General features: G+C 37.1%; 1 protein-coding gene across 4 annotated transcripts in view; it reads right to left on the bottom strand.

Moving 5' to 3' along the window:
• Sik3 (SIK family kinase 3) overlaps window positions 1-25,145 on the bottom strand; it is a 242,308-nt gene that overhangs the window by 84,324 nt on the left and 132,839 nt on the right. For all 4 annotated transcript variants that reach the window (XM_076846383.1, XM_076846384.1, XM_076846386.1 and 1 more), the window contains exons 2-3: window positions 23,675-23,791; window positions 19,711-19,774 (exon numbers count right to left, since the gene is read on the bottom strand). In XM_076846383.1, the coding sequence (XP_076702498.1) occupies window positions 19,711-19,774; window positions 23,675-23,791 (181 nt within the window). The remainder of the gene's footprint in view (window positions 1-19,710; window positions 19,775-23,674; window positions 23,792-25,145) is intronic.

The raw sequence follows: 25,145 nt of genomic DNA, 5'->3' as shown, positions 1-25,145 counted from the left end.
AGGAAGGAAAAATAAAAACATGCATCTGTGTATGTGTGTATATTTGTTTATATTTTCCAATAGAATTAATTTAAAATGAAACGCTTGTAAAAATGGTTGCTTATAGAGAAACACTTCCTTGAACGCACCCTGTTTTACATGGAAACACATAATGTCTTTCATAATTAAAACAATTCAGAGTTGAATCAAATAGAAAAGCAATTTCTGAAAGTTGAAAGCAAACTGTTAAAAAAAAGAACTTAATTACATACAAAGTTGTGACATAACTACTATGAGGAGAATTTTTAAAGTGATAATAAAATGCAGTATTTTGCTTATATACCTTTGCTATGGTTTGAATGTTTGTGTGCCTCCAAAATTCATGATGAAACTTAATCTCGGGAGGGAGGATAGTGGAGAATAGGAAAGATAGCAGAATACAACAGTTACTGATAGGGCATTATGTAAAAATGTGGATGTGTAACCGATGTGATTCTGCAATCTGTATCCGGGGTAAAAATGGGAGTTCATAATCCACTTGAATCTAATATATGTAATATGAGATGTCAAGAGCTGTGTAATATTTTGAACAACCAATAAAAAAAAATAAAATAAAAAAAAAAGAAACTTAATCTCAATGCAGTAGTATTAAGAGGTGGGACCTTTAGGAGATGACTAGGTCGTAAAGACTATATTCTCATGAATAGGACGAGTGCCTTTATAAATGGACTTAAGGGACAAGTTCATTCCCTCTACACTCTTTTGCTATTTGAGGATCCAAGAGCAGGGCAGCAGGCAGACAGAGACAGCACAGAGAGAGATCTCACCAGACTTCAAGTCTTCCCAGCCTCCAGACTATAAGAAATGTATTTCTATTATTTATAATTCACCTAGTCTAAGGTGTTTTGTTGTAGTAGTTCAAATAAACTATGAAAATGCTTCATGGCAAATTTCCTAAAAACAAAAAGAATCAGGAGTTTCCTCGTTATTTGTAACGGTATTAGTGTTGCTTTGAATCAATTAATCTCTCCCTTGTTCTCTCATCTCAAAATATTTTGGAACCATAGGTTTTAACATAAGAGAAAAGATGCAAATAAATGATATTTAAGAAGTAGAAATTAGGCACCTACTTGTAATTCTAGCTACTTGGTAGACAGAAGCAGGAGGATCACAAATTTGAGGCCAGCCTAGGCATCTCAGAGAGACCCAATCTCAAAATAAAAAGGGTTGGGTATAGCTTAATGGTACAGCATTTCCCTAGCATGCTTGAGAACCTGGGTTCTATTCCCACTACTATGAAGAGGGAAGAAGAGGAGACAGGGGGGTGGGGGAGTATAAATTCAAATCTTACTTTTCTCTTTATAAAAAAAGAAAAAAAGTCTAGAATAGACACATGGGGGCACATGCCATAATCACAGCAGCTCAGGGATTGAGGCAAGAAGATCACAGGTTCAAAGCCAACCTCAGCAACTTAGCAAGACTGTAAGCAACCTAGACTGTAAGAACAAGGTTCTTGTAAGAACAAGAATAGATCTGTAAGCAATAATAACCCAGTGGCTAATGAAAACTCTCCCTAATGAACTAGGGATAGTGCCAACACTCTGCTCTCTAAATGCTATTTTCCACGGGAAGGACCCAGAGTTCCTAAGAGAAATGTTTGATTCCAAATATTGATCCAAATACTCAAGATAAACTAGTGATATTGTGCTTGATAGCAAAGAAGATATCAGAAATTACTGAGATCACTTCAAAAGAAAACAGGAACCACCACTGGCTAAGAGGGACAACCTGAACATCAAAAGAACTATGCCTTAATGGACTGAAGCACTTCAAATACATTGAAGACCATAATTCACAATTACATTGTAAAATAACCAAAATCAACCTTACTGGTCTCCAGTGGAGAGTACTAGGGTACCAATTTGATACATAAAAGAATCTAATCTAAACCGTTTACAAGGTAAATCTCTTTACATAAGAATTATGGATAATAAATGTAAAATGAATGAGAGAATCAAGCACCATTTTACACATCTAATGAAGATGTATCTAGGCAACTAAATAATAAGGACAGCTAAAACATTCAGTCAAAAGGCAACTTAAAATATAAGAAGTGGATTACATGAACAATACCTAAACCTACAGATTATTCTAAGTATTACTGAAAGTGAGAAAAACACACATTATACAACACCTGAAATGATGCAATACGAAAGCTATGAAGTCTTTCTCCCCCCAACACACAAAAAAATTAAACCTGTGTTAAACCAAATTCCTAAATATAACTACCATTTTACAAGGAATACGAACACGGGGAATATATTGTGTCACACCATAAAGAGAGTATCATTCAAATCCATAAAGATAATGTCATTCAAATCCAGAGCATAAAAAAATGTTTAACACAACCCAGTTTCTTTCTTTTTCTTTTTCAGCACCAGGGATTAAACCCAGGGGCACTTAATCATTGAGACACATCCTGAGCCCTTATTTTTTATTTTGAGACCTTGTTCTTACAGTCTAGGTTGCTTACAGTCTTGTTAAGTTGCTGAGGTTGGCTTTGAACCTGTGAACTTCTTGCCTCAATCCCCGAGCTGCTGGGATTATGGCATGTGCCCCCATGCCAGGCACAACCCAGTGTCTTAAACAAATAAGTGGCACAGAAAAAAGTGTATGCTGGCTAGAGAAGGAGGAGGTTGTTATAAATTGTAAAAAATGTAAAATACAATGCACTGCAAATATGGCATAGAAATCTCTTGTAAGTCAAATATTTCTAAAGTAGATAATTTAAAATCTTTTCATTTCTCTATTAGTTTCAATTTGTCAAGAAACTACATTTTCCAAAAAAAGTTTAAAAAATAGTTCAGAGAACTCTCAGGAAAAGTATGAATATAGAAGTCAAGCAAAAATATGCCTTTGGGACTTATACTCTATACAGCAAAAATATGTGGCTCACTTGTTGTGGCATTCATTTTTATATCATGGTAGAAAATACAATATGATCAGACAACTAGGTATGAATATTCTGCAATAAAGTGAGGTCAAAGCACAGGTGGCTTTCTCATACACCTTGGGATACAGATATAAATGTTATCTGTGCCTGATATTAAGAAAATAAAATTAAAAACAGAAAATAATAATAGGAAATTAATTGGGGAATGAAGTAGAATTGTTTTGATTCAGAGTGGCAAGATAAAGTTCAATGGTATGGTTGTTTCTGTTAGCAAGTAGCTAGTTTATATAGTCACAGGGAATACTTACATGGAAAAGTAGTAGTTTTGTTGGGAATATACAAAAAATAGTCAGAATTAAATAAAAACATGTTTTTTTTTTTAAAGCTACAACAAACCAGCATATAACCAGTGTGTCCAAATAAATATATTAAGAGTTTGTGGACATCTAGAACGTAACAAGATAAAATTACTTAATGCAACACTTAACTCAGTATCTGGTACACAACGATTATGTGCTTCTGTCTTCCTCATTTCCTGCCCTATAGTCAGTCTTTGTGCCCCATGGCATAAACAAATAGTTTAGTGAGAAGTTCTAGGTTCCACTAGTGTTGGCACTACTAGGAAATGTTATTTTAAGGCACTGAGAATGTTCATAATAAATTATACACATTTCAACAGTTCCTTTCAAGTTGTAATTTTAAATCAAAATGACCATGAGTTCTGCCTGGTATTCAGGAAACTCTACTTGATAAAGTGCTGGATTTATGAGTTCATGGTCTCAAATAGGAAGTTTGGGATATATATCTAAAGAAATCATATTGTGGATGTTTTAACTTATGAGTTTAGTGGTTTACAAAATCAACCAGTACTACAATTCTGTTTGTAATATTAAAACAGGACCACACTGCTACGACTGCCCCTTTACAATATAGTGCTAAATAGTATGCAACAATCATTTCAATAAATCAACTGAATGAATAATAATAAATGCTCATTCAACAATCATTTACACTGCTTAGAATTCATAATCTGGAATTTGTCTTTCTCTGCACAGTTAACCAGTAAAAAAAAAGTATTTCCACCTCCAGATCAAAGGCTCATTCAACAAAAATACGGTATAGAATAACATGAAAATTCAAAGCTTGACTTGGATTTAAATAATGAAGAACAGATGAATAAAATATTAATGCTATAATCTACAATCTACTGACATCCTTTCATTCACTGATCCATAAACATCAGACCTGTATTCTCTATGGGTACTCTTCTAAAATTGGCAAGATCAAAAATAACAAAATTCTTACCCTAATGATGTTTGTATTTTAGTGAAGGGAGACAGTAAACAAATGAATGAATGTCAATTGGTAATAAGAAACAAGAAGAAAAATAAAGGAAGAAAGGGGATGGAGAGTAGTGGGCCAGTAAGAACAACGAAATTTGGATAACAGGGTTAGCAAAGTCCTCTCTAATGATGTAACACCAGATAAAAGACTTCAGAGAAATGGGAGAGACAGTAGTTACCTGGAAAAAGAGTATTTCAGGAAGAAGGAACAGAACATATGAAGGCCTTAAAGTGAAGATACATTCAATAAGAACAAGAAAGAGAAGAGAATGTAAGGAGAATGCTAGCAGCTGCACTCAGAATGATGCTAGAGACCAGTTTTCGGATCGAAACTACAGATTTATTCCAAAGAGATGTGAAAGCCAAAAGAAGTAACTGAGTGATGAGATCACACTTACGTTTTAAAAGAATCACCCCATGGGGTGATTGTGGCTCAGTGGTACAGTGCTCGCAGAGCATGCATGAGGCCCTGGGTTCAATCCTCAGCACCACATAAAAATAAAAAATAAAGATACTGTGTCCATCTAAAACTAAACAAACAAACAAATAAAAGAATCACTCCAGCCATAACAGGAGATGAGGGCAAATTCAGAGACTGGTTAAAGGCTATTGCAGTAATTCTACCAAGAACCGATTATGGCTTAAACCAGATGGGTAGTGATACAGGTGATGAACAGTGATTAAATTCAGCATATCTGAAGGAAGAGTCACCAAGATTTGGTGATGGATCTGATTAAGGTATGGGTGGGGGAAATCAAGCATAATTCTACAGAGGTTTTTGGTGTGAGAAACTTTTTTTTTTTATTGGTTGTTCAAAACATTACAAAGCTCTTGACATATCATATTTCATACATTAGATTCAAGCGGGTTATGAACTCCCATTTTTACCCCAAATACAGATTACAGAATCACATCGGTTACACATCCACATTTTTACATAATGCCCTATTAGTAACTGTTGTATTCTGCTACCTTTCCTATCCTCTACTATCCCCCCTCCCCTCCCCTCCCATCTTCTGCCTCTACCCCATCTACTGTAGTTCATTTCTCTCCTTGTTTATTTTCCCATTCCCCTCACAACCTCTTATATGTAATTTTGGTGTGAGAAACTTGATGGAGGGATTCACCATTAATTTTTTTATAACTTTATTTTATTTATTTATTTATTTTTATGTGGTGCTGAGGATCGAACCCAGGGCCTTGCACATGCCAGGCAAGTGCTCTACCACTGAGCCATAACTCCAGCCCAGGGATTTATCATTATTGAGATAAGGAGGTCTGATGAAAAAAGACATTGGCTATATGCAAATGAAAAGTTGAGTTTGTATATATTAACACTGAATGTCAACTGGGCACAGTAGAGCACACTGTGACCCCAGCCACGGGAGGCAGAGACAGAAGGATCACAAGTTCAAGGCCAGCCTGAGCAATTTAGCAAGACCCTGGCTCAAAATAAAAAAAGGCTGTGAATGTAGCTCAGTGGTAGAGCACCCCTGAGTTCAATCCCCAGTATCAGGGAAAATAATTGAAATGTCTATTAGACATCCAACCGGAGATGTCACATAAAGAGCTGGAGACATAATCTAGAGTTTAGTGGAGCTGTAAGACTAGAAATTAAAATTTCTCAAGTCAACAGCTGACTAAGTTATGTAAAATCATCTGGGGAATAGGTGTGCGTGGGTAATGAAAGAGGTAAAGCAGCACTGAACCCAGGAATGTTCCAAAATTTAGAATTTAGGAGTTCTAAGGATTTGGTAAAAAAAACCACCAGAGGAAAATCAAACTAAATTACCTTAGTATTAGTAACAACAAACTTAGAAATGTGAAAAACAGACAACAACAAAAAATACCTACAAAAATGCTATAGGGGAAATAGGTTCAAAGTAAAGAAGAAAAAGGGAACTGTCTATGTAGCAAAATCAGAGCGCAGCTTACAGGGGAAATCATAGTTGAGATGGGTCCTGAAAATGAAGTGGGAGTTTAATAGGTCAAAGAAGGGAAGCAGGACTTTCATATTCATGTCCTGACACCTCATATTTATAGTCACCTTTCCAAATAATTCCTCTTAGACTAAGGATTCCTTTATAGGTTTCTTGAAGTAAAAAGACAATATTCCATGAGCCGTTAGGAAGTAAAGTAAGAAGCTCTTTTAAGTTCCCACTAACTTCACACTACTATGGTTCGTGCTTAAGCAATTGATTCACCCCTTTCTGCCTCTCTTGCCTTCATATTTATCAAAGATACTGAAACCCAGTTGATAGATTACTGTTCCACCAGGATTCTGCCAGTAACCTAGGAAATGTTAACATCACAAGGATAACACATTTGACAACTTAGATTTTGTGTCTCCCCAATAAAAATCCCCATTAAAGTTCTGCAATTCCCTATGATCATATCTTGGACTAGTCTTTGCTTTACATTATTCTGCCTTTGAAATTCTAAAATCTCATATAGATTGAATCCCTTATCCAAAATGTGTGGAACTAGAATTATTCCCAATTTCACTTATTCAGATTTTGGAGTATTTGTGTAAACTTTACTAGTTATCATACATAATCTAAAATCTGAAATTTTTTTACTATCTTCCTGGCACTCAAAAAGTTTGATTTCAGAGCTCAGATTTTTGTATTAGGGATGCTCAATCTGCAATATACTTCTCTTGTCATAACCTTTTAGATCAGCACTGTCAAGTAGAAATACATTTATATAATTTAATATTTTTAGTAATCACATTAAAAAGTAAAAAAGAATCAGTCATTTTGAAATTAATTTGAATAACTTATTTAACCCAATACATCAAAAAAAAAATCACTTCAAAAGGTATATGTTGCCTTTTTGTCTGAAAATCAAGTAAGTTTTAAGACATTTTCATTTATTTTACAATGTAACTTTTCATGCAAATTTAAGATTTAAACTAGTGCTTACTGGACTGGGTGCAGTGGTGCACACCTGTAATCCCAGTGCTTCTGGAAGCTAAGGCAGGAGGATAGCGAGTTCAAAGCCAGTTTCAGCAACTTAGCAAGACCCCGACTCTTATAAAATATAAAAAAGGGCTGCAGGTGCAGCTCAATGGTTAAGCGACCTTGGTTCAGTCCCTGGTACTGGGGTGGAGCGGAGAGTAGCTTGCTATTTCACATACAAAATTCTCAACAAAAATTCTACATTTAGAGTCTTGTATGCCATCCTAGTAGAAAGGCAGGCAAAAAGGGAACTGCTCAAGAGACCCCAGGTCCATGTTGAACAGCCCCAGTCCCTTACCCTTGCCTCTCCCTCACACCCTTACCCGCAACACCCTGCTGCACTTAGTAAGTGTATTTAGGTTTTTTATAAAAATTTTAAGTCAAATGCATTTCTTCTAAAAATTTGTTTCTAAGGTCAAAAGTCACTTTAGAACTGCCTTTTTTGGGGGGATAGAGGGGTGTACCAGGGATTGAACTCAGGGGCACTCGACCACAGAGTCACATCCCCATATTTTGTATTTTTTTTAAAGATAGGGTCTCACTGAGTTGCTTAGTGCCTTGCTTTTGCTGAGGCTGGCTTGGAACTCATGATCCTCCTGCCTCAGCTTCCTGAGCCACTGGGATTATAGGCTAGGGGAACCAGTGCAATCAGCCAGGACTGTCTTTTAACAAGGACTAAAAGGCAAAGGTCGGACTCCCACTCCTGCTGTATCAACCTACACAAGTTGCTCGTCACACACCCCCTACCCCCCCACCCCCCACCCCATTATTTTGCTGCAGCCGGACTGCGGCAGATGGTGACCCGTACCAGGGAGCCCCAGGACACTCGGGGGTAAGTGACGAAAAAAAAGCTGCCCGTCCCTAGATGGGACGAGCAGATTTGCTCCCGTCCTTAGACAGATAGGGCGAGAGGAAAAATGGTCATTTTGAGAAAATGGAGAAGATTGATACAGTATGTTTGTGTCTTGTTTTGTCTTGAAATGTTGTATTGTCTTTGTGACGAAAATATGGAAGGGATGTTAAATAAATTACTAAGGGAAGAAGGCACCCCAGTGGAACCAAGAGCAGTTAGGGCATGTGTTGATGGAAGCCCAGGAACTCTAATCAAAAAGAAGAAAGTTCAGAGGAGGAAGGATTATCAGAAAAAAAGTTGCAGCAAAAGGCTATTACTGAATACTTTTCCGGAGGGTGCATGAATCGGCCCGGCGGCTGCCACGTGCACAAGCCGGTCATGGCGCAGCAAGGACTTTCCAAGCGGCGGCAGCCGGCTCTTCCACTGCCGCGAGCCCAAATCCAAACCTGATCCGGAGGCACAGTCTCACAGGCTCTTGCTCCCTGTGCCCAGTGGCAGTTTGAGTCCAGAACACTCCCCGGACTCTCCCCGTCTGGGGCAGCCCGAGGATGCTGCGGCCGGGCGTAGGACAGACGCACATGGCATCCCTGAAGTTTGATCATTTCCAAGGCCAGTAACTACAATGGTTCTCCCACACCTGGAAGCTAATGAGTAATGAGCACTATTAAGGCTTATTTCAATTGTAAAAAACCTTGAGATAATGTACTAAATTGTTCAGAAGGTTGTTTTCTTAGCGCCTGCTGGAATACTACAGGATTTTCTTTAGCATCATTGCCAGAGTTCCTGCCTTCATCCCAGTGCCGGTGAGGACAAGGGTAGAAGAATTTCCAGTGTTGCTGAGAACCGGATGAGACTTCGGATCAAGCTAGCTGCCTGCAGAACTTACCTGGACTGTGAACTTAAGCTAGCTGCCTGTAGAACTTACCTGGACTGGGAGTTAATCTATTGAGACACTGCTTTACCTGGACTGAGACAACAAACTGTAATCTACAATAAATTGTAACTCGGTATCTTTGCTAACGGTGTCATTGCTGGTATAATTTTTCCAAAGGCTTCTTACTTGGAGCCATTAATTGGCTTGGTATTGTGGCATTTTGTATCCTCCCCTTCTGCTTGTAGCAGATTATTTATGGTGTTTGTGTAAAAACCACTATGGTCGTTATTTAAATTAAACAAAAGGGGGAAATGTTAGAGTCTGTAAACAAGTCAAGATGGCGCCTGGCATTTCGCAGAGGAAGTGGTTTGTGAAGTAACGCCAGCGAGCCATTGAGTGTGGAGATTCCTTATTGGTTGACTGCTGTATCTAGTTTATGTTAATTAAGATAGCTGTGTGGAATGTATATATACCTCTCCCGTTCTACAATAAAGGGCTCCCACTCCTGCTGTATCAATCTACAAAAAAAAAAAAAAGTGCAAAGGTCTTACTGTATCAGAATTTGAGAAGTGATGAGTCTACATTTTCTTTATCAGCCTCAGGCTCAGCTGGATCAGAGGGAAGCCTAGGTGGATCAGCTGTCCCTCAGCCTGCAAAATTACCTGCTTTTTTAAAAATAATACTATCTTCAAAATTCAACGTGTATTTTACACTTAAGGCATATTATAACTCAGATGATAAATTGTCTACAGCCAGAGTGAAATACAATTTTTGAATAGAGAAGGATTTTACATTGTATAGTAAAGAATATGGCCTTGCCCAAAGAGAAGGTTTGATCTTCTCTTGGCTTCTGGGAGGTAATCTTCAGGCTGTTGAAATGTTATGCCAGCTAAGAACATCTGTTTGCTTGGGGGTCTTAAGTAATGCCAGAGGGTTGGAAATGCCATGCCCATAAATCTCTCCTTTCTTAAGGTAGAGGCTGGCTACCCTAGAAAGACCCAAATTGTGACTTGGGGTGGAGGCTTTGGGTGATCAACATCAGTTGATCTGGACACAGGGATCCATCATTTGAGCAATCAATTAATCAAGCCTATGTAAAATTAAAATGCTGCACATGAACTCTTCCCTGAGGCAACATTTTGCACATTGTCATGCATCAATACCAGAAAAATGACACATCCTGCCTCCAAAGGGAGAGGACAATGGAATCTCTCCATCTGGTGCTTCTTCTGGCCCCTGCACTTCTTCCCTTGATTGATTTTTAATCTGTATATTTTATCTGTAGTAAACTATAACTATGAGTACATAGCTTTCAGATACTCTGTGAGTCCTTCTATCAATTTATAAAATCTGAGGGTGGTTTTGGGAATTTCTGAACTTACAGGCGGTGCCAGAGTGAGAATGACCTTGAAGACTGTGCTCTCTAACTTTGTGGCTGGCTAACTCGTACAGCTGATCTAAAACTCTTACACATGCCTTACTTTTTAAACTTAAATGTAAATTAAATTAAAAATTCAGTTCATCAGTTGTACTAGCTATATTTCAAACATGCAATAGTAAGAATGGCCAGTGCCTACTATATTGCACAGCATAGCTTGAGACTATTATCCATGACCCTCTTGAATGCTTAATACAATTGTTTTTCAACTTCATCTAGACCTGTAACTTTTTAAATTCTAATCTAAGATCATTCATCCCTGTCATATTTGTATCCCTTGCCCTACTTAAACCTAAACTCAATAGCCAAAACATTAATTACATTATTACTTGTGGCCTCAACATTCTGTCTCTTCTTCTATTGCACATGTCTTATAAACCCCAAACACTAGATCAGTCTAATTATCTGTCTTATCACATTTACGCACAGGTAGTTGAGCACTGCTGGGGAATCATGCAATCCTATATAATGGAATTACAAGCTCAGGGTTTCCTATCTCTAGGGCCTTTAATCAACTCTTTGAGCTAATTTTTTCCAGATTTTTTTATTGGTGCCTTATGGTTATGCAAAGTAGTGGGATTCATTGTTACATATCTGCACATAAAAACAATATGATTTTGTCGATTTCTTTCCCCAGTGCCTACCTTGTTCCTCCCCTTCTCAATCCCCTTCCTCTGTTCTACTAGTCTGCCTTCTGTTTCCATGAAACACACCCCCACACCTTTTTTTTTCTTCTTTTTCCTAACTTTTTCATGAGAGAAAACATATAATCCTTGACAGAATTTCTAAGTTTAGCTGACTTCACTAAACATAAAACTCTAAGTGCCATCCATTTTCCTGCAAATAACGTTAATTTCTTTCTTCTTTATGGATGAATAAAACTCCATGGTGTATTTATACCACATTCTCTTTATCCATTCATCCACTGAAAGACACCCAGGCCAGTTCCATACTTGGTTACCGTGAACTGTGTAGGTATAAACATGGGTACTTTCATTTATTTATTTATTTTAAGCTGTAGATGAATAGAACACCTCTATTTTATTAATTTATTAATTTATTTATTTACTTTTATGTGGTGTTGTTTTGGATGTGAGGTAACTTAAAAAGCTCACATGTGAAACAGTGCAAAAAGGTTCAGAGGAGAAATGATTGGGTTGTAAGAGTCTTAACCCAATCAGTGATTTAACCCCTTGATAGGGATTAACTGAAATGGTAGGGTGTGTCTGAAGGAGGTGGGAATTGGGGTGTGACTTTGGGTATATATTTTACCTGGCAATTGGAGTCAGTCTCTCTCCCTCCTCCCTCCTCCCTCCCCCCTCCTCCCTCTCCCTCCCTCCTTTTCAATCAACATGTGAGCTGCTTCCCTCTGCCATGATGTCCTGCCTCACCTAGAGCACTAAGGAACAGAGCTGGCCTTCTGTGGACTAAGGCCTCTGAAACTGTAACCCCTCAAATAAACTTTTCCTCCTCTACAATTGTTCTGGTCCAGTCCTTTAGTCTCAGTAGTGAAAAAGCTGACTAACACATGTAGTACTGAGGCTTGAACCCAGTTCATCACACATGCTAGGCAAGTGCTCTACCACTGAGCCACAACCCCAGCCCAGTACTTTTATTCTTGATCACTTCTTTCTTCATGTCTCCCAGCAGCTAATTTCACAATCTCTACTCTTATCCATGTCCCTGCCCTCTAACCCTTAACCCTAGCCTCCTACTCCAAAAACAAAAGGTATGAAGTACCTTGCCTCAATTCTTCTACCTGACTACAGCTACATGCATTCTTTATTTTCTTCTAGTACAAGGTCATTTCCTTGCAAGTAGCTCATAGCTCAATCACCTCCTATTCCTCATGGGTCTTACTGCTTTTTTTTTTTTTTTTTAATAATACTTCTTCTTCGCCCCTGTATCTTCAATCTTAACCTATAATCAAGTCTCCTATATAAACAAATCAAAATAAAATGTCTCCTTGCACTAAGAGGATTAGAGGTTTTACCCTACATGCAAGCTAACAACTTAACCTGCCAAAGTTGCATGGATACTGGCAGACGATATGAAGACCCCTCTTAAGTATAACAACTCTTAAGTTGTTATACTTAAGGCACAGCAAGCCACACAAATGTTAACATATTTGCTTCAGTTCTGCAAGCCCTAATTCCCACAGGGCAATGCAAAGAGAGCTAGGTAACACCCACACACAAAGTTTAATACATTATAGAAGGGGAACTCAAATCTTTTCCAATGGTAATAAACAGTCGTATTTATATGCTCTGAAGGGGGTCTGTTTTTCAAAACTATACAAACATCCGTAAAAACAGAATCTACAGCAAAGGACTCAATGCCCTGCTACAAGACATTAAGAAATGTGAGATACTCGTGGAAAATTCTCTTTCAGTAACTCTGCTTCCTATTCAAACTGTTTCCCTTGTTATTTTGTTGTTGTTGTTGTTTTTATTTAATCAGGGCTAGTATTACCAAAATATTAGTCTTACATTATGCTCTGAATGGGCTTCCACTTTATAGAAGCTTAATCCCCGTGATACACAGAAATGTCCCTCCTTTGTATCTCTAGTCTCCTCCTCCATTTGCAGTAGTATTTCTTTTTTTAAAATATTTATTTTTTAGTTGTAGTTGGACACAATACCTTTATTTCACTTATTTATTTTTATGGGGTGCTGAGGATCGAACCCAGGTTCTCGTGCGTGCAAGGCAAGCACTTTACTGCTGAGCCACAACCCCAGCCCTGCAGTAGTATTTCATACACATTACAACTATTAATATTATAAACCAAACAATATTGATATATTTATTACTGAAGCAACTGCAGGGATTTGCTTAGGCCAATGCAGTATTTCTCCTATATACCTCCTTTGTGCTATTATGTGAAGGTATGCTACAAATACGTTACATTAAAGGCCTAAAAATTTCATACAACTGCTTTTTAAATAAGTTAAGAGAATAAAGGAGAAAAAATATGCATTTCTCCTTTTATAATTACAAAATTACCTCCACTGGTGTTAGGTTTTTCTTTTGGGTTTTTTTTTTTTTTTTTTTTGATTTTTCATTTGTTTTTTAATCTTGTGGATAGCTTCAGATTACCAGCTGAGTCATGGGCTTTCAGACTGAAGAACTTCCTTTAGTGTTTCTTATAATTGTAAGGTGGCTCTGGCAGCAAAAAATTCTCAGATTTTGGTTACTTGGAAAAATCTTTATTTTATCTTCCCTTTTGAAAAACAGTTTGTTAAGATAAAGGAGTTTGGTTAACAGATTTGTTTTCTTTGAGCACCTTGAATGTTATCCCATTGCCTTCTGATCTCCATTGTCTTAGCTAATAAATCAGCTGCTACTTTTAACTGGGGTTTCCTTTAAGTGATGCATCATTTTTCCCTTGATGCTTTTCATATTTTCTCTTCACCTCTACTTGAATTTCACTGAACTTCCTGGACATACAGGTTATACTTTTTAAAAAATTTTGTGAAATTTATAGCTATTATTTCCTCACACATTTTTCTTCTTCCTCCTCTCTCTTGTCCCTCGTTCTGGTATTCCCATTATGCATATATTGGTGCACCTGATGGTGTCACACTGTTATGGTTTGGATCTGGAATGTCCCCCAAAGTCTTATGTATTCAAAGGTGGAGTTTGGGGGAAGTGATTGGATCACAAGGATTCTGACCTCATCAATGGGCTAATCTAATGAGGGCTGAATGGACTGATGAGAGATAGGAACCAGATGGAGGAAGAAGCAGTCACCAGAACCTACCCTAGAAGGGTTTATCTTCACTCTAGCCCTTTCTCTTTCACTCTCTCCCTCCTGGTTGCCATGAGCTGAACAGCTTTCCTCCACCACACACTTCTTCCATAAAATTCTACCTCACCTCAGGCCCAAAGCAATGAAGCTGACTTACCATGAACTGAAATCTCTGAAACTATGAGCCAAAATTATCCTTTCCTCCTCTGTCTTTCTCAGGTGTTTATCACAGTGATACAGAGCTGACTTACATACCACATTTCTCTGAAGTTCTGGTTTTTCTTCTTCATTGTTTTAAATCTCTATTTTTCAGTCTGCAAAATCTATATCAATCTATCTTCAAGTCTGCTTTTTCTTTCTTCTGTCACTTCAAATCTATGATTGAGTCTCTTTAGTGAATTTTTTATTTTATTTTACTTCTCAACTCCATAATATTTTTAAAAATATTTTTTAGTCATTGACGCATCTATACTTTAATTATATTTATGTGGTGCTGAGGATCAAACCCAGCACCTCACACATGCTAGGCAAATGCTCTGCCATTGAGCCAAAACCCCAGCCCCTCAACTCCATAATTTTAATTTGGTTCTTTCTTCATAATTTCTTTATACTGGTATTTTCTATTTGAAGCAAGAAATTATAAGTTCCTTTATTTCTGTGAACACATTTATAACGTCTCTTAAAGGTTCCCTCCCTCTCTCCCTCCCTTCCTTCATTTCTTTCTTTCCTTCTTTTCGCCCCAATAAATCTGACATCTAGTCTCACCCTAACAGGCAGTTTTGGTGGCTCACTTTTTGTGCACTATATGGTTTAGACTCTCCTGTTTGTTTGTATACCTTATTTGTTGCTGTTAATATTGGAAACTATGCATTTTAGATAATATATTAGAGCACCTCTGGGTAGTGAGTGGTACACTTCTCAATATTTTCAAGGGCTTAACATTGTTATTTGCTCATTCACTAATTTTGTGACTAGTTGGTTTTTATCCATGAAGCTCATTCCTCCACATATACAATGTTTAGCTTTAGGTATTAATTATTCCTTTGGGAGAGAAAGCTTTGCTATGCCTGCAGTTACTCTGGGAGCACAGTATTTTGGGTAGATCTCTCTTTGCTTCTTTTCCAGACTAAACCCAGCTTTTAAACTCCACTAATTGCTAATTGATTGATCTATTGTTAAACAATGCCCTCGGGCAGAAATGGGACTAAGAACAATACTATTGAATAATGGAACTTTAGAAGAAATAGTGTTTAAGAGCAGTGTTTTTTACTTTTTGTTCTGCCTCTAGGAAAACACTTTCCAGTTGTCTTATTGCCCAGTCTTCTGCAAAACAGCAAGTTGACAGTTTTTGAACTGTGTCCTAAATGTCCTCTCAAGTGTCTTTTACCATAACTTCCACTGTTTCTGAGAGTACAGTCTACCTTGAACTTCTTTACTCTCCCTTGCAAATGAAGTCAGTTCCTTTGGAAGAAATTAGGTGCTGTTTTATAGTCTGTTTTTCTCCCCAGGTAAAATATTTGAGACAGGCCTCTAGAGCTGGGAGTAGGGATACCAGCAAACTTCTTGCTGAGGACACTCAATCTAGGAGTCTCAGGAGAACACAGGAGAAAGAGAAAGGGGCAGCAGCCTGAGGTCCTCTTAGTTTGCTTCTCCTGGCATGAAACCATAGTCTTATGACCCTAGGCAAGAGGAATCTGTATCCCAATATTCTCAGGATGCTACAATCAAATTCCACAAGTAGGCCCCCAACTCTCAAATGCAGTCCCCCAGGACTTATCCTCAGCAAAAAGGTCACTGGGTAAAGGATGACAAACAACAGTGTCCTGCTCCTTCTGGGAAGAAAGCCACCTGTGTAGGTGCTGGTAGAGAGGAGACATGGCTGCATAAGCCTGAACCAGAGTCTACCTCCCATCTTATTGAGCCCTCAAATGGAAAGAAGAGAGAAGTATTGGTTCAAACACCACAGATTATTTAATTTCTTACCAAATATTCATAATGTTCTTGAGTGTTTCTTCATTGGCTGTTTGTCTTTAGGTCCACTTTTATAGACTTTAAAATGCCCGGTTTTCATAGTTTTCACCAGTTTCACTGGGCAGTGGACCAGCAAAGTTCCTTACACACCATGCCAGAGACTGATCTCCTGTTTGTTCTTTAACTAAAGGTAAAAGGAAGCATGTGCTAGGGCTCTATGCGTGCTGTCTCATTCCATCTATACAACAATAAAGTAAATATTGTAGACCTAACCTTTTATAGACCTTGAGGTCAAGGACCAGAATCACTGGTAATTTGCCCAGGTAAAAGAGCAAGTAAGTGGCAGAGATCTGATTCAAACCTAAGTATAACTACCTCCAAAGTCCACATTCTTAACAAAGAAACTCTTCTCATGTTTAACACAGGTACAAAGCTCACAAAATCGGAGCTCATGAGATGGTTTTATCTCAATGAGCAGCGCAGTCTCAATGATTTCTTAAGAGTACTACAACATTTTCTTCCTCATTTTTTTGGACAGCATACCTTTATTCTATTTGTTTACTTTTATGCAGTGCCAAGGATCAAACCCAGTGCCTCACACATGCTAGGCAAATGCTCTGCCACTAAGCTATAGGACCAGCCCTCATCTGGATTTTTTATAATAATATCAATAACATATTTACTCTATATAATTATATGGACATTATATCATGTGTTATAACATGTATTTCTTTTTAAAAAATAATATTACCAAAAGAATATTCTGAGCCAGGCTTGGTGGTACACACCTGTAATCCCAGTGACTCAGGAGGCTGAGGCAGGAGGATCACAAGTTCAAGGTCAGCCCCAGCAACTATATGAGACCCTGTCTCAAAATAAAAAGTAAAAAGGTCTAGGGATGTAGCTCAGTGGTAAAGCACCCCTGGGTTCAATCCCCAGTACTAAAGAAAAAAAATTACATATCTGTTGGCCTCCCATGCTTCTGATCCTATAAACCCATTGTGTGGCGTTTGTGTATACTCAATGCTGATTAACTCCATTTGGCCTTCCCAGTGTGGAGAGTCCTCAAAAACTAGAAATGGAACCACCATTTGACCCAATTACACCACTTCTTGGTATATAGCCAAAGGAGTTAAAATCAGCATAGTATAAATACAGCCACATCAATGTTTATAGCAGCTCTATTCACAATAGCTAAGCTATGAAACCAACCTAGGTGCCCTTCAACAGATAAATGGATAAAGAAATTGTGAGATGTGTGTGTGTGTGTATATGTAAAATGGAGTATTAATCAGCCATAAAGAAAAATGACTATGACTTTTGCCAGGATGGATCTGGAGCCTACCATGCTAAGAAAACAAGCCAATCCAAAAAAAAATCAAAGGTTGAATATTCTCTCTGATATGTGGACATTAACACATAAAAAGGGGAAGGAGGTGAATAACAGAAGTTCATTGGATTAGGCAAAGGAGAATGAAGGGAAGGGAAGGGGAATAAGAATAGGAAAAACAGTAGAATGAATAGGACATAACTTTCCTACGTTCATATATGAACACACGACCAGTGTAACTACATCATGTACCACTGCAAGAATGGGATCCTAATTAGAATGTTATACTCCATGTTTGTAAAATATGTCAAAACACACTGCACTGTTATGTATATCTAAAAAGAACAAATTTTTAAAATCTGCTTTCCAAGCCAGGCTTAGCAGTGCACATCTGCAATCCCAGCAACTCAGGAGGCTGAGGCAAGAGTATTGCAAGTTCAAAACTGGCCTTTAGCAATTTAGCAAGGCACTAAGCAACTTAGTGAGACCCCGTTTCAAAATAAAAAATAAAAAGGGATGGGGATGTGATTCAGTGGTTAAGTACTCCTAGATTCAATTCCTGATGTAAAATTCCTGATGTAAAAGCTCTGCTTTCCAAAAGAGAAGGGTAGATCTGATATGCCCTGGGCTTAGTTCTTAGAAAGTTATAAACATAACAACATAATCTTTCTTCCAAGATTATCACTGCTTCTCCATCAATAAATGTCTTTCTAAGATATAAAAGAGTCAACAGGAAGCTCAGAGATTTCAGAGATGATCTGTTTTTTTTTATGGAACAAACTTATTTAAAAAAAAAAAAAAAACAGTACCTAGAAAATGAAAGTCGTCCCTGTACTCTTGCATACATTTGCCATCTGAATCAAATCAGTCTTATCATAACCTGGCCTGGCATGTCAGGCCATAGTGTACTTCTTAGCAACATGATTGCTCTTTTTCTCTGTTTCCAAATAGTTTCTGACATACTTTAGTTTTCTGGTTCATGACCTTCCATAGAACAGCACCCTCTAGGAGAATGTCTGTGGTCTCCACAAGGTAATCATGAGTCCAAGATCAAATCTGCACCTCTAACCTTTACATTTTACAGTTGTGATAATCAAGCTGGTTTCTTCTTGACACACAACACTATTCTTCAAATATTTTAATGTATTACTTTCTTTGAAACAAAGTATTCCTTCTAACACTACATTCTCATTATAAATTTCATTCCATCACTACTAGCTTTGGCATAAAATAAGTTCATCAATGAAGCCAGTTAAAGAAAACTTAGGAAATGCCTGGTCCTTCTTTAAAAAGGACTAGCGCTTATCCTGAAAATACTGTAGACACAAAAAATATTAGATTGCTGGGCAAAGTTTAAAACACACACACAGGTACACACATTGGCTATTTCATGCAGTCACAATTGTTTTATCATTAATAAGAATGTTCCACTTTAAAAGTGATTCCATGTTTTTAAATATATTTTAAATTAGTTGGTGTTCATATTTATAAAATTAAAAACAAATCTAAAAAAGTAATTAGACAAACCTAATATACATAAAAAGAGATCTTTCTCTATAGTTAATTGCCAAAAGAAAAAAAATTCATGAATTTAGATTTGAAAGTTTACCGTTTACCTCTACATGGTTCCATTTATCAATGTTACCAAAGAAAATTCTTTTGCTAGTTTTTAGCACTTCAAAAAGTCAAATTTGCCAGTAACAATTTCTCCTGCTTAGTTTTAATGTTGTGATAAAGCCAAGTATAAGAGAAAAAAACGTCTATCAAAGGCAAAACCCCCAAATTACACAAATCTTCAAGGGGAAATGTGAGCACATGGTAAGGAATACAGTTACAAGTTATATTTAAAGAATGCATTAGGGTGAGACTGTCTGCTCCACGTGTTGCCTTCTCACACAACAGAGGCCCGCACACTTGTGGGAGTTCTGTCAGTCTTGGTAACCTTGGTCAGAACCTGACAACAGGAGGGGACCTTCAGACACAAAATCAGAAGGAATGTTTGGTTTTGGAGAACTTTAATCTTAACGGTCAACACCTGATCAAAATAAAATAAATAATACCTTTGCTAAAAAAAAACAAAGATGTTACAGGGATTTGACTAGGTGAATAAAAAAAGTTAAATTACTTTGTTGATAGAAAATGACAGTACTGAGGACAGCATCAAGTGACAGCTGCTCAAGTGACAAAGGCATTGAATGGCTATTTTAGGTTTGCCATGGTGTGCTCAATAACTGTTTAAAGAATGCAATAAATGTACTTACCAAATATTTCCCCTCCACTAGCATATTCTGTCACCAGATAAATCATCCGTTCTGTCTCCATAACCTGGTACAAAAGCAGGAAAGTGACAGTGACACAAATGGCAGACTGATATCATAGGAAGAAAAACTAATGAGTCCTCTTTTGTCATTTACAATGAAATATTAATACCACACTGCTTAAAGGAAATTCAATGCATTGGAGGACAGATATAAACATTATCAAGAAAGGGAGAGGGCTGAGGATATAGCTCAGTTGGTAGAGTGCTTACCTTGCATGCACAAAGCCCTGGGTTCAATCCCCAGCACAAGAAAGAAAAGAAAAAGACAGAGAAAGTAGATATCCATATTCCCAAAAGTAAGAAACATTTTCTACTTGAAAGAGAGAATCCTTTTGACATTCTATAAGGTTTATACAATCTATTAATCTCCACAAAACTGAGAAGCAAAGAAACTGCTAAGAACTTTAAAAGTTCACATTCAACATTAATCATTTGTTGCTCAAAAATGTCCCACCAAAACCCTAACTAAAATGAAAAAAAGCCTTAGAAAAAAAAAAGGGACTCATTTAAGAACTGTGCAAAGATCACATAGGATTTTCTTTTTAAATAAAAAATGATAACTTTCCTTTCCACTGCCCATTTATTCAAAAATGGGAAAAATAACTTAAAATATCAACTCTTTTTTCTCTGTGTGTTTTCTCATTCTTTTTTTATTAGAGCATTATAATTCACACAGTAACTGAGTTCATCGTAACAAATCATACGTACATGGAATCTGACCTACTCTGTTTTAATCACCATTCCTTCCCCTTCCCCCTTTCCTTCCCTCCACCCCACCCAGCACTCCACTGATCCTCCCCTTGTTCATCCATTTACCCATCCTTGATTGGTGCTTTCCACACGCACATAAAGGTGAAATTTCCATTGGTATATTTATATATGCAAATAATGTGATTTTTCTTAAATTCATTCCATATTTCCTCCCTTTCCCATCCCTCCTTCCTCCCTCCCGATCTCTTTCTTCTCCACGGATCTTCCCTACATCTTTATTAAAATATCAACTCTCTAAGTAATATAAACTATCCATTTGTATCTGTCTTGGTCCCCATTTGCTACATTTAAAAAAAAAAAAATGGTATAGTGCATTGTCACTCCTTTCTTCCTTTTTACCTTTCTCATCAAACATTTTAAACAAAGTAATATATATGCATATATCTTACACATCATAAACACTTTAAATACCCAGTATATAAACAAGAAACCAAAGGGTTTCCTCTTACCAATCCCCTTCATCTCACTTCCCCAAAGGAATATTGTTAATAATTATCATACATCCTTCAAAAGCAATGCTATACAATAAAAAATATAATGAGCTGCATATATACCTTTACCTTTTCTAGTAGCCATATTTAAGAAGTAAAAGGGAAGAGGGAAATAATTCTAATAATATATTTTACTTACCCCAACATGTCCAAAATATTATCTTAAACAATGGTAAATGGCTTCAGTTTTCATATTTAAGTTAATTAAAGTTAAATAAAACTTAAAATTCAGTTCTGTAGTCACTTTAGTCACATTTTAATATTCAACAGTTACATGTGGCTAGTGTCTACCATATTTGACATGGCAATTCTAGACTTTTACCATTTTATAGCTAGTTAAATTAATTCCCAGTTATTTCTTTTGTATCTTTATACATTAATATCATACATGAGTACTATTTAATGTATAGATCTATCTCTTCTTTTAATGGCTTAATATTATTCCATTGTTATGAGTACAGTGAAAGATTTTAAGTTTTTAAATCTTAACAGTTAGGTTATTCTTTTTTGACCTTTGTTCAAAAACTCTATCCTGCTGATATCAGTCCACTGTGTGTTACATGTTCTAAGCTCTCTCTATATGTTAACTTATAGGACAAAAAGTAAGTCCTCTGGTGGCACAACCCTGTAATCCCAGTGACTTGGGAGGCTGAGGCAAGGGAATCACAAGTTCAAAGCCAGCCTTAGCAATTCAGTGAGGTCCTAAGCAAAATAGTAAGACCCTGTCTCAAAATAAAAAAATAAACAGGGCTAGGGGTGTAGCTCAGTGGTAAAGCACTACTGGGGTCAATCCCCAGTACCAAAAAAAAAAGTAGCAAATGCTCTAAATATATGAAGGTATTTAGGGAAAAAATTAAAAATTAATGTAATACTATGTATTTCCCAGGCCTTTTATTAACTGCAAATATTCTTTTATTACTAAAATGTTTAGAAGTTCAAAAACCATTGTTTCCTATATCGTGACCTATGTTTGGTCACTCTATAAACCTGAGAAACTGACCTGAAAACTATCTGACATCATATGTAGACATTTTTCCAGCCAATCACCTTGGCAGCTAGGATTTCCTACTAAAAATACTAGCTGCTCAGAAAACAAAATGAAAAGACACTGTCTAAGGTCATGGCTAGAGGAGAGAAATTTTTATAAACTAGTGCAATCTTGAGTAAGATAGGTAAACTTGCAGAATTCAGTTTTAAGGTTAACATCTACAAGTCAGCCTCTTCAGAAAACTTTTAAGATGCTTTATTTTAGAAAATGAGGTCAAGAAGTTTATTCAGTCTACCAGATAAGAAGGAAGTCAAGCTTATGATACCTGCAAGCTTGCTAGCTGTACTCAGGTAATGCTAGAAAATTTTTCACAGGGTTGCTTCTTGGGCAGAATGTAGGTTCTGTTCAACATAATTTAGTCTGATAAATTTCAAAAGGTCTGTTCCTGCTGACCTAATTCATTCCATTGTGTGGACAGCTAATGCCAGAGAAGAGTTCTAAAGCTGTAGCTTTAGCCACAAATACTGACATCACAACATGCTCTCTTTTCCATAAAATGAACAGGCTAAAGCAAGCCTGCCCACTGTGGCATGAGCATGCTTTCTCCAGTCTTACACATGGTCCCATGTCTGGGTCAGAAAGCATTTACTGCAAAGTAACAACAGCAAACAAACTGAGTGGGTGGCCACTTCCTTCAGAAGTTAAGAGATGACTGTGCTTGTGGAAAGCAGTGAGCAGGGTTGGCCCTGAGCATAGGCAAAGCTCACTGTTGCCAACACACTGCAATTTGAGAAGTACCCCAAAGCCCCACCTCTCCCAAAATATCTCTTCCACCAGCCAGCTAAGACAAGGTCCTTCCCCCCCATCTGGCTTCAAATTCCAATCATCAGATTTACTGTGTCTGCATTAAGACTAGGGAATCATTTTGATGATCTCATAAAACGTTAATGTTTCTTAGGAAGATAAGAAAACTAAAACAGTAATTTCCCCCTGGCATGCACTCTGATTCTGAATTATCAAAATAACTAAATGCTACCTTGGAAAACTAAAGTCAGGTCCTTATTATAATAGGAAAGAGGTAGGTTTTGTGTGTGTGTGTGTGTGTGTGTGTGTGTGTCTGGAGATGGAACTCAGTGGCTCCCAAATGATGCTAGACAAGCATTCTTACACTGAGCTATAACCCTGGGCCCAAGAGGTAGGTTTTGCTTGGTGCAAGAAAATACTTAAAATATCCTTTGCCATCCTAATTCACAACACAATCACAGAAATTAATATTTAAATAATCTTTTAAGACAAATATATTGATTTCTTTTTATCTCTCAAAATTCTCTATTCCTTTTGGGTTTCCCATCATGTTTTAGGATTCTGACCTAAATAAAATAGGCTCTCATTATCTTAAGAATAATGTTTTTGTAGAATTCTTGCTGAGAAAGAAATCAAGTTTTCAAGAACAAATTAAAAAGACCAACCTGGGTAAGATAGACTTCAATAAAGAGCCAGGGAAAATACGACAGAAGGGAGGGGAAGACAGTAGGATGAACATAAGAAAAAAAGTCACAGATGTTCACCATCCACATTGTCTTCAAAGGCAGTCTTCAATACAACAGACTCTCCTGGTTCTTCATAGCCATTCACTACAGCCCTATGCAGCCTACCTGGTAGAGCCTGATGATATGGGGGTGGCAAAGCATCTTCATAATTTGAACTTCCCGGAAAATCTTCTTTAAATTTTCTTCATCCAGCTGGGTCTTATCTATGATCTTGATGGCAACCTGAAAGCAGAGGAAAAAAATTTACTCTGATGCCTTATAAAAAGTTTGCCCAATTAAATCCACTTTAAGGGGCTGAGGAGGTGGCTCAAGTGCGCTCGCCTGGCATGCATGCGGCCCGGGTTCTATCCTCAGCACCACATACAAACAAAGATGTTGTGTCTGCCAATAACTAAAAAATAAATATTAAAAAAATCCACTTTAAAACATTATATTTTACAAAACACAAAGCGCCAGTTTATATATATATTGTTGTTTTGTTTTCAGAATGTCAATGAGAAAAATGAATTTATTAATTTTAAAAAAAAGCAGGAAATAGAGTCCTTGCAAGTGTGTCTCATAGGAAAGGACTCCAAAAGCTAGTGGGTCTTCTGTCATTTTTTAAAAGACTATACAGTAAACCCCTCGACAAAATATTTCATTACTCCATAGATACGATTACAACCTGGGTCAAATCATGCTTCAGTGAACAGAGCAGTATATAGGGTCTCTTGTAGGTACATGACGTTTTAGTAAGATTCTACCAGAACTTTCACAAGGGCTTTGCATACTTTGCCAGGTGTTTATGTAATTCAACAGAAGTGGTGGTAATAGTGGTGGCGGCAGCCATACCAAACGTTTACTGTGCCAGCCAGCCATAATCCCTCGTGCTTTGTAGTACTAACTCATTTAAACTCATAACACCCATATTATTATGCCCCTTGTTTCTTTAATGCACACCAAGAGTAAGTAATTAACCCAAGAGTAAGTAATTAACCCAAGACTGAGTAATTTACAGTCAGAATGAGGCATATCCAGGATGTGTGGCTTCAGAGTGAAATTCTTAGTATCTGAAGATCTTTCTGTACCATAAACACACTGCTTCAACACAAAATGTCTTTCCTCTTGGTCCATCATTCTGAAGACACCTAGTGGCACATACGTCTCAAAGCAGAAGGAAAATGAGAACTTTGTTTTAATCTACTAAACTTCATCATTCTCAGTGAAATACTCTAAACATTTGTTTCACTCCCAAAATATCTGCCTATCTCATGTTCAATTACTTAATCAGTACATAATCAATATAAGCTAGATGAAAAGCCAAACTAGACAAACTCTATTATTCTCTAATTCTTAAAATTTCAAGATTCCATACACTAAGAGAAGAAAAGGAGATTTATTAAGGAAAAAGAAAAACAAAGGAAGCAAAATTTCAACAGTAAAAACATTTAGGTCAGAGGCATTGTCTGGATGGAACTATACATGGTAGATTATTTAAATGTATGAATGACTGAAATAAAGATAACTTTATTTGGAATTGTTTCAGATGTCAGAATGGGAGAACAGGAAAGAGAAATTTCAGCTTGATTCCAAGAAC

The sequence above is a fragment of the Callospermophilus lateralis genome, chromosome 2, assembly GCF_048772815.1.
Source record: "Callospermophilus lateralis isolate mCalLat2 chromosome 2, mCalLat2.hap1, whole genome shotgun sequence".
NCBI lineage: Eukaryota > Metazoa > Chordata > Mammalia > Rodentia > Sciuridae > Callospermophilus > Callospermophilus lateralis.
This window is presented reverse-complemented; position numbering and strand designations above follow the sequence as displayed.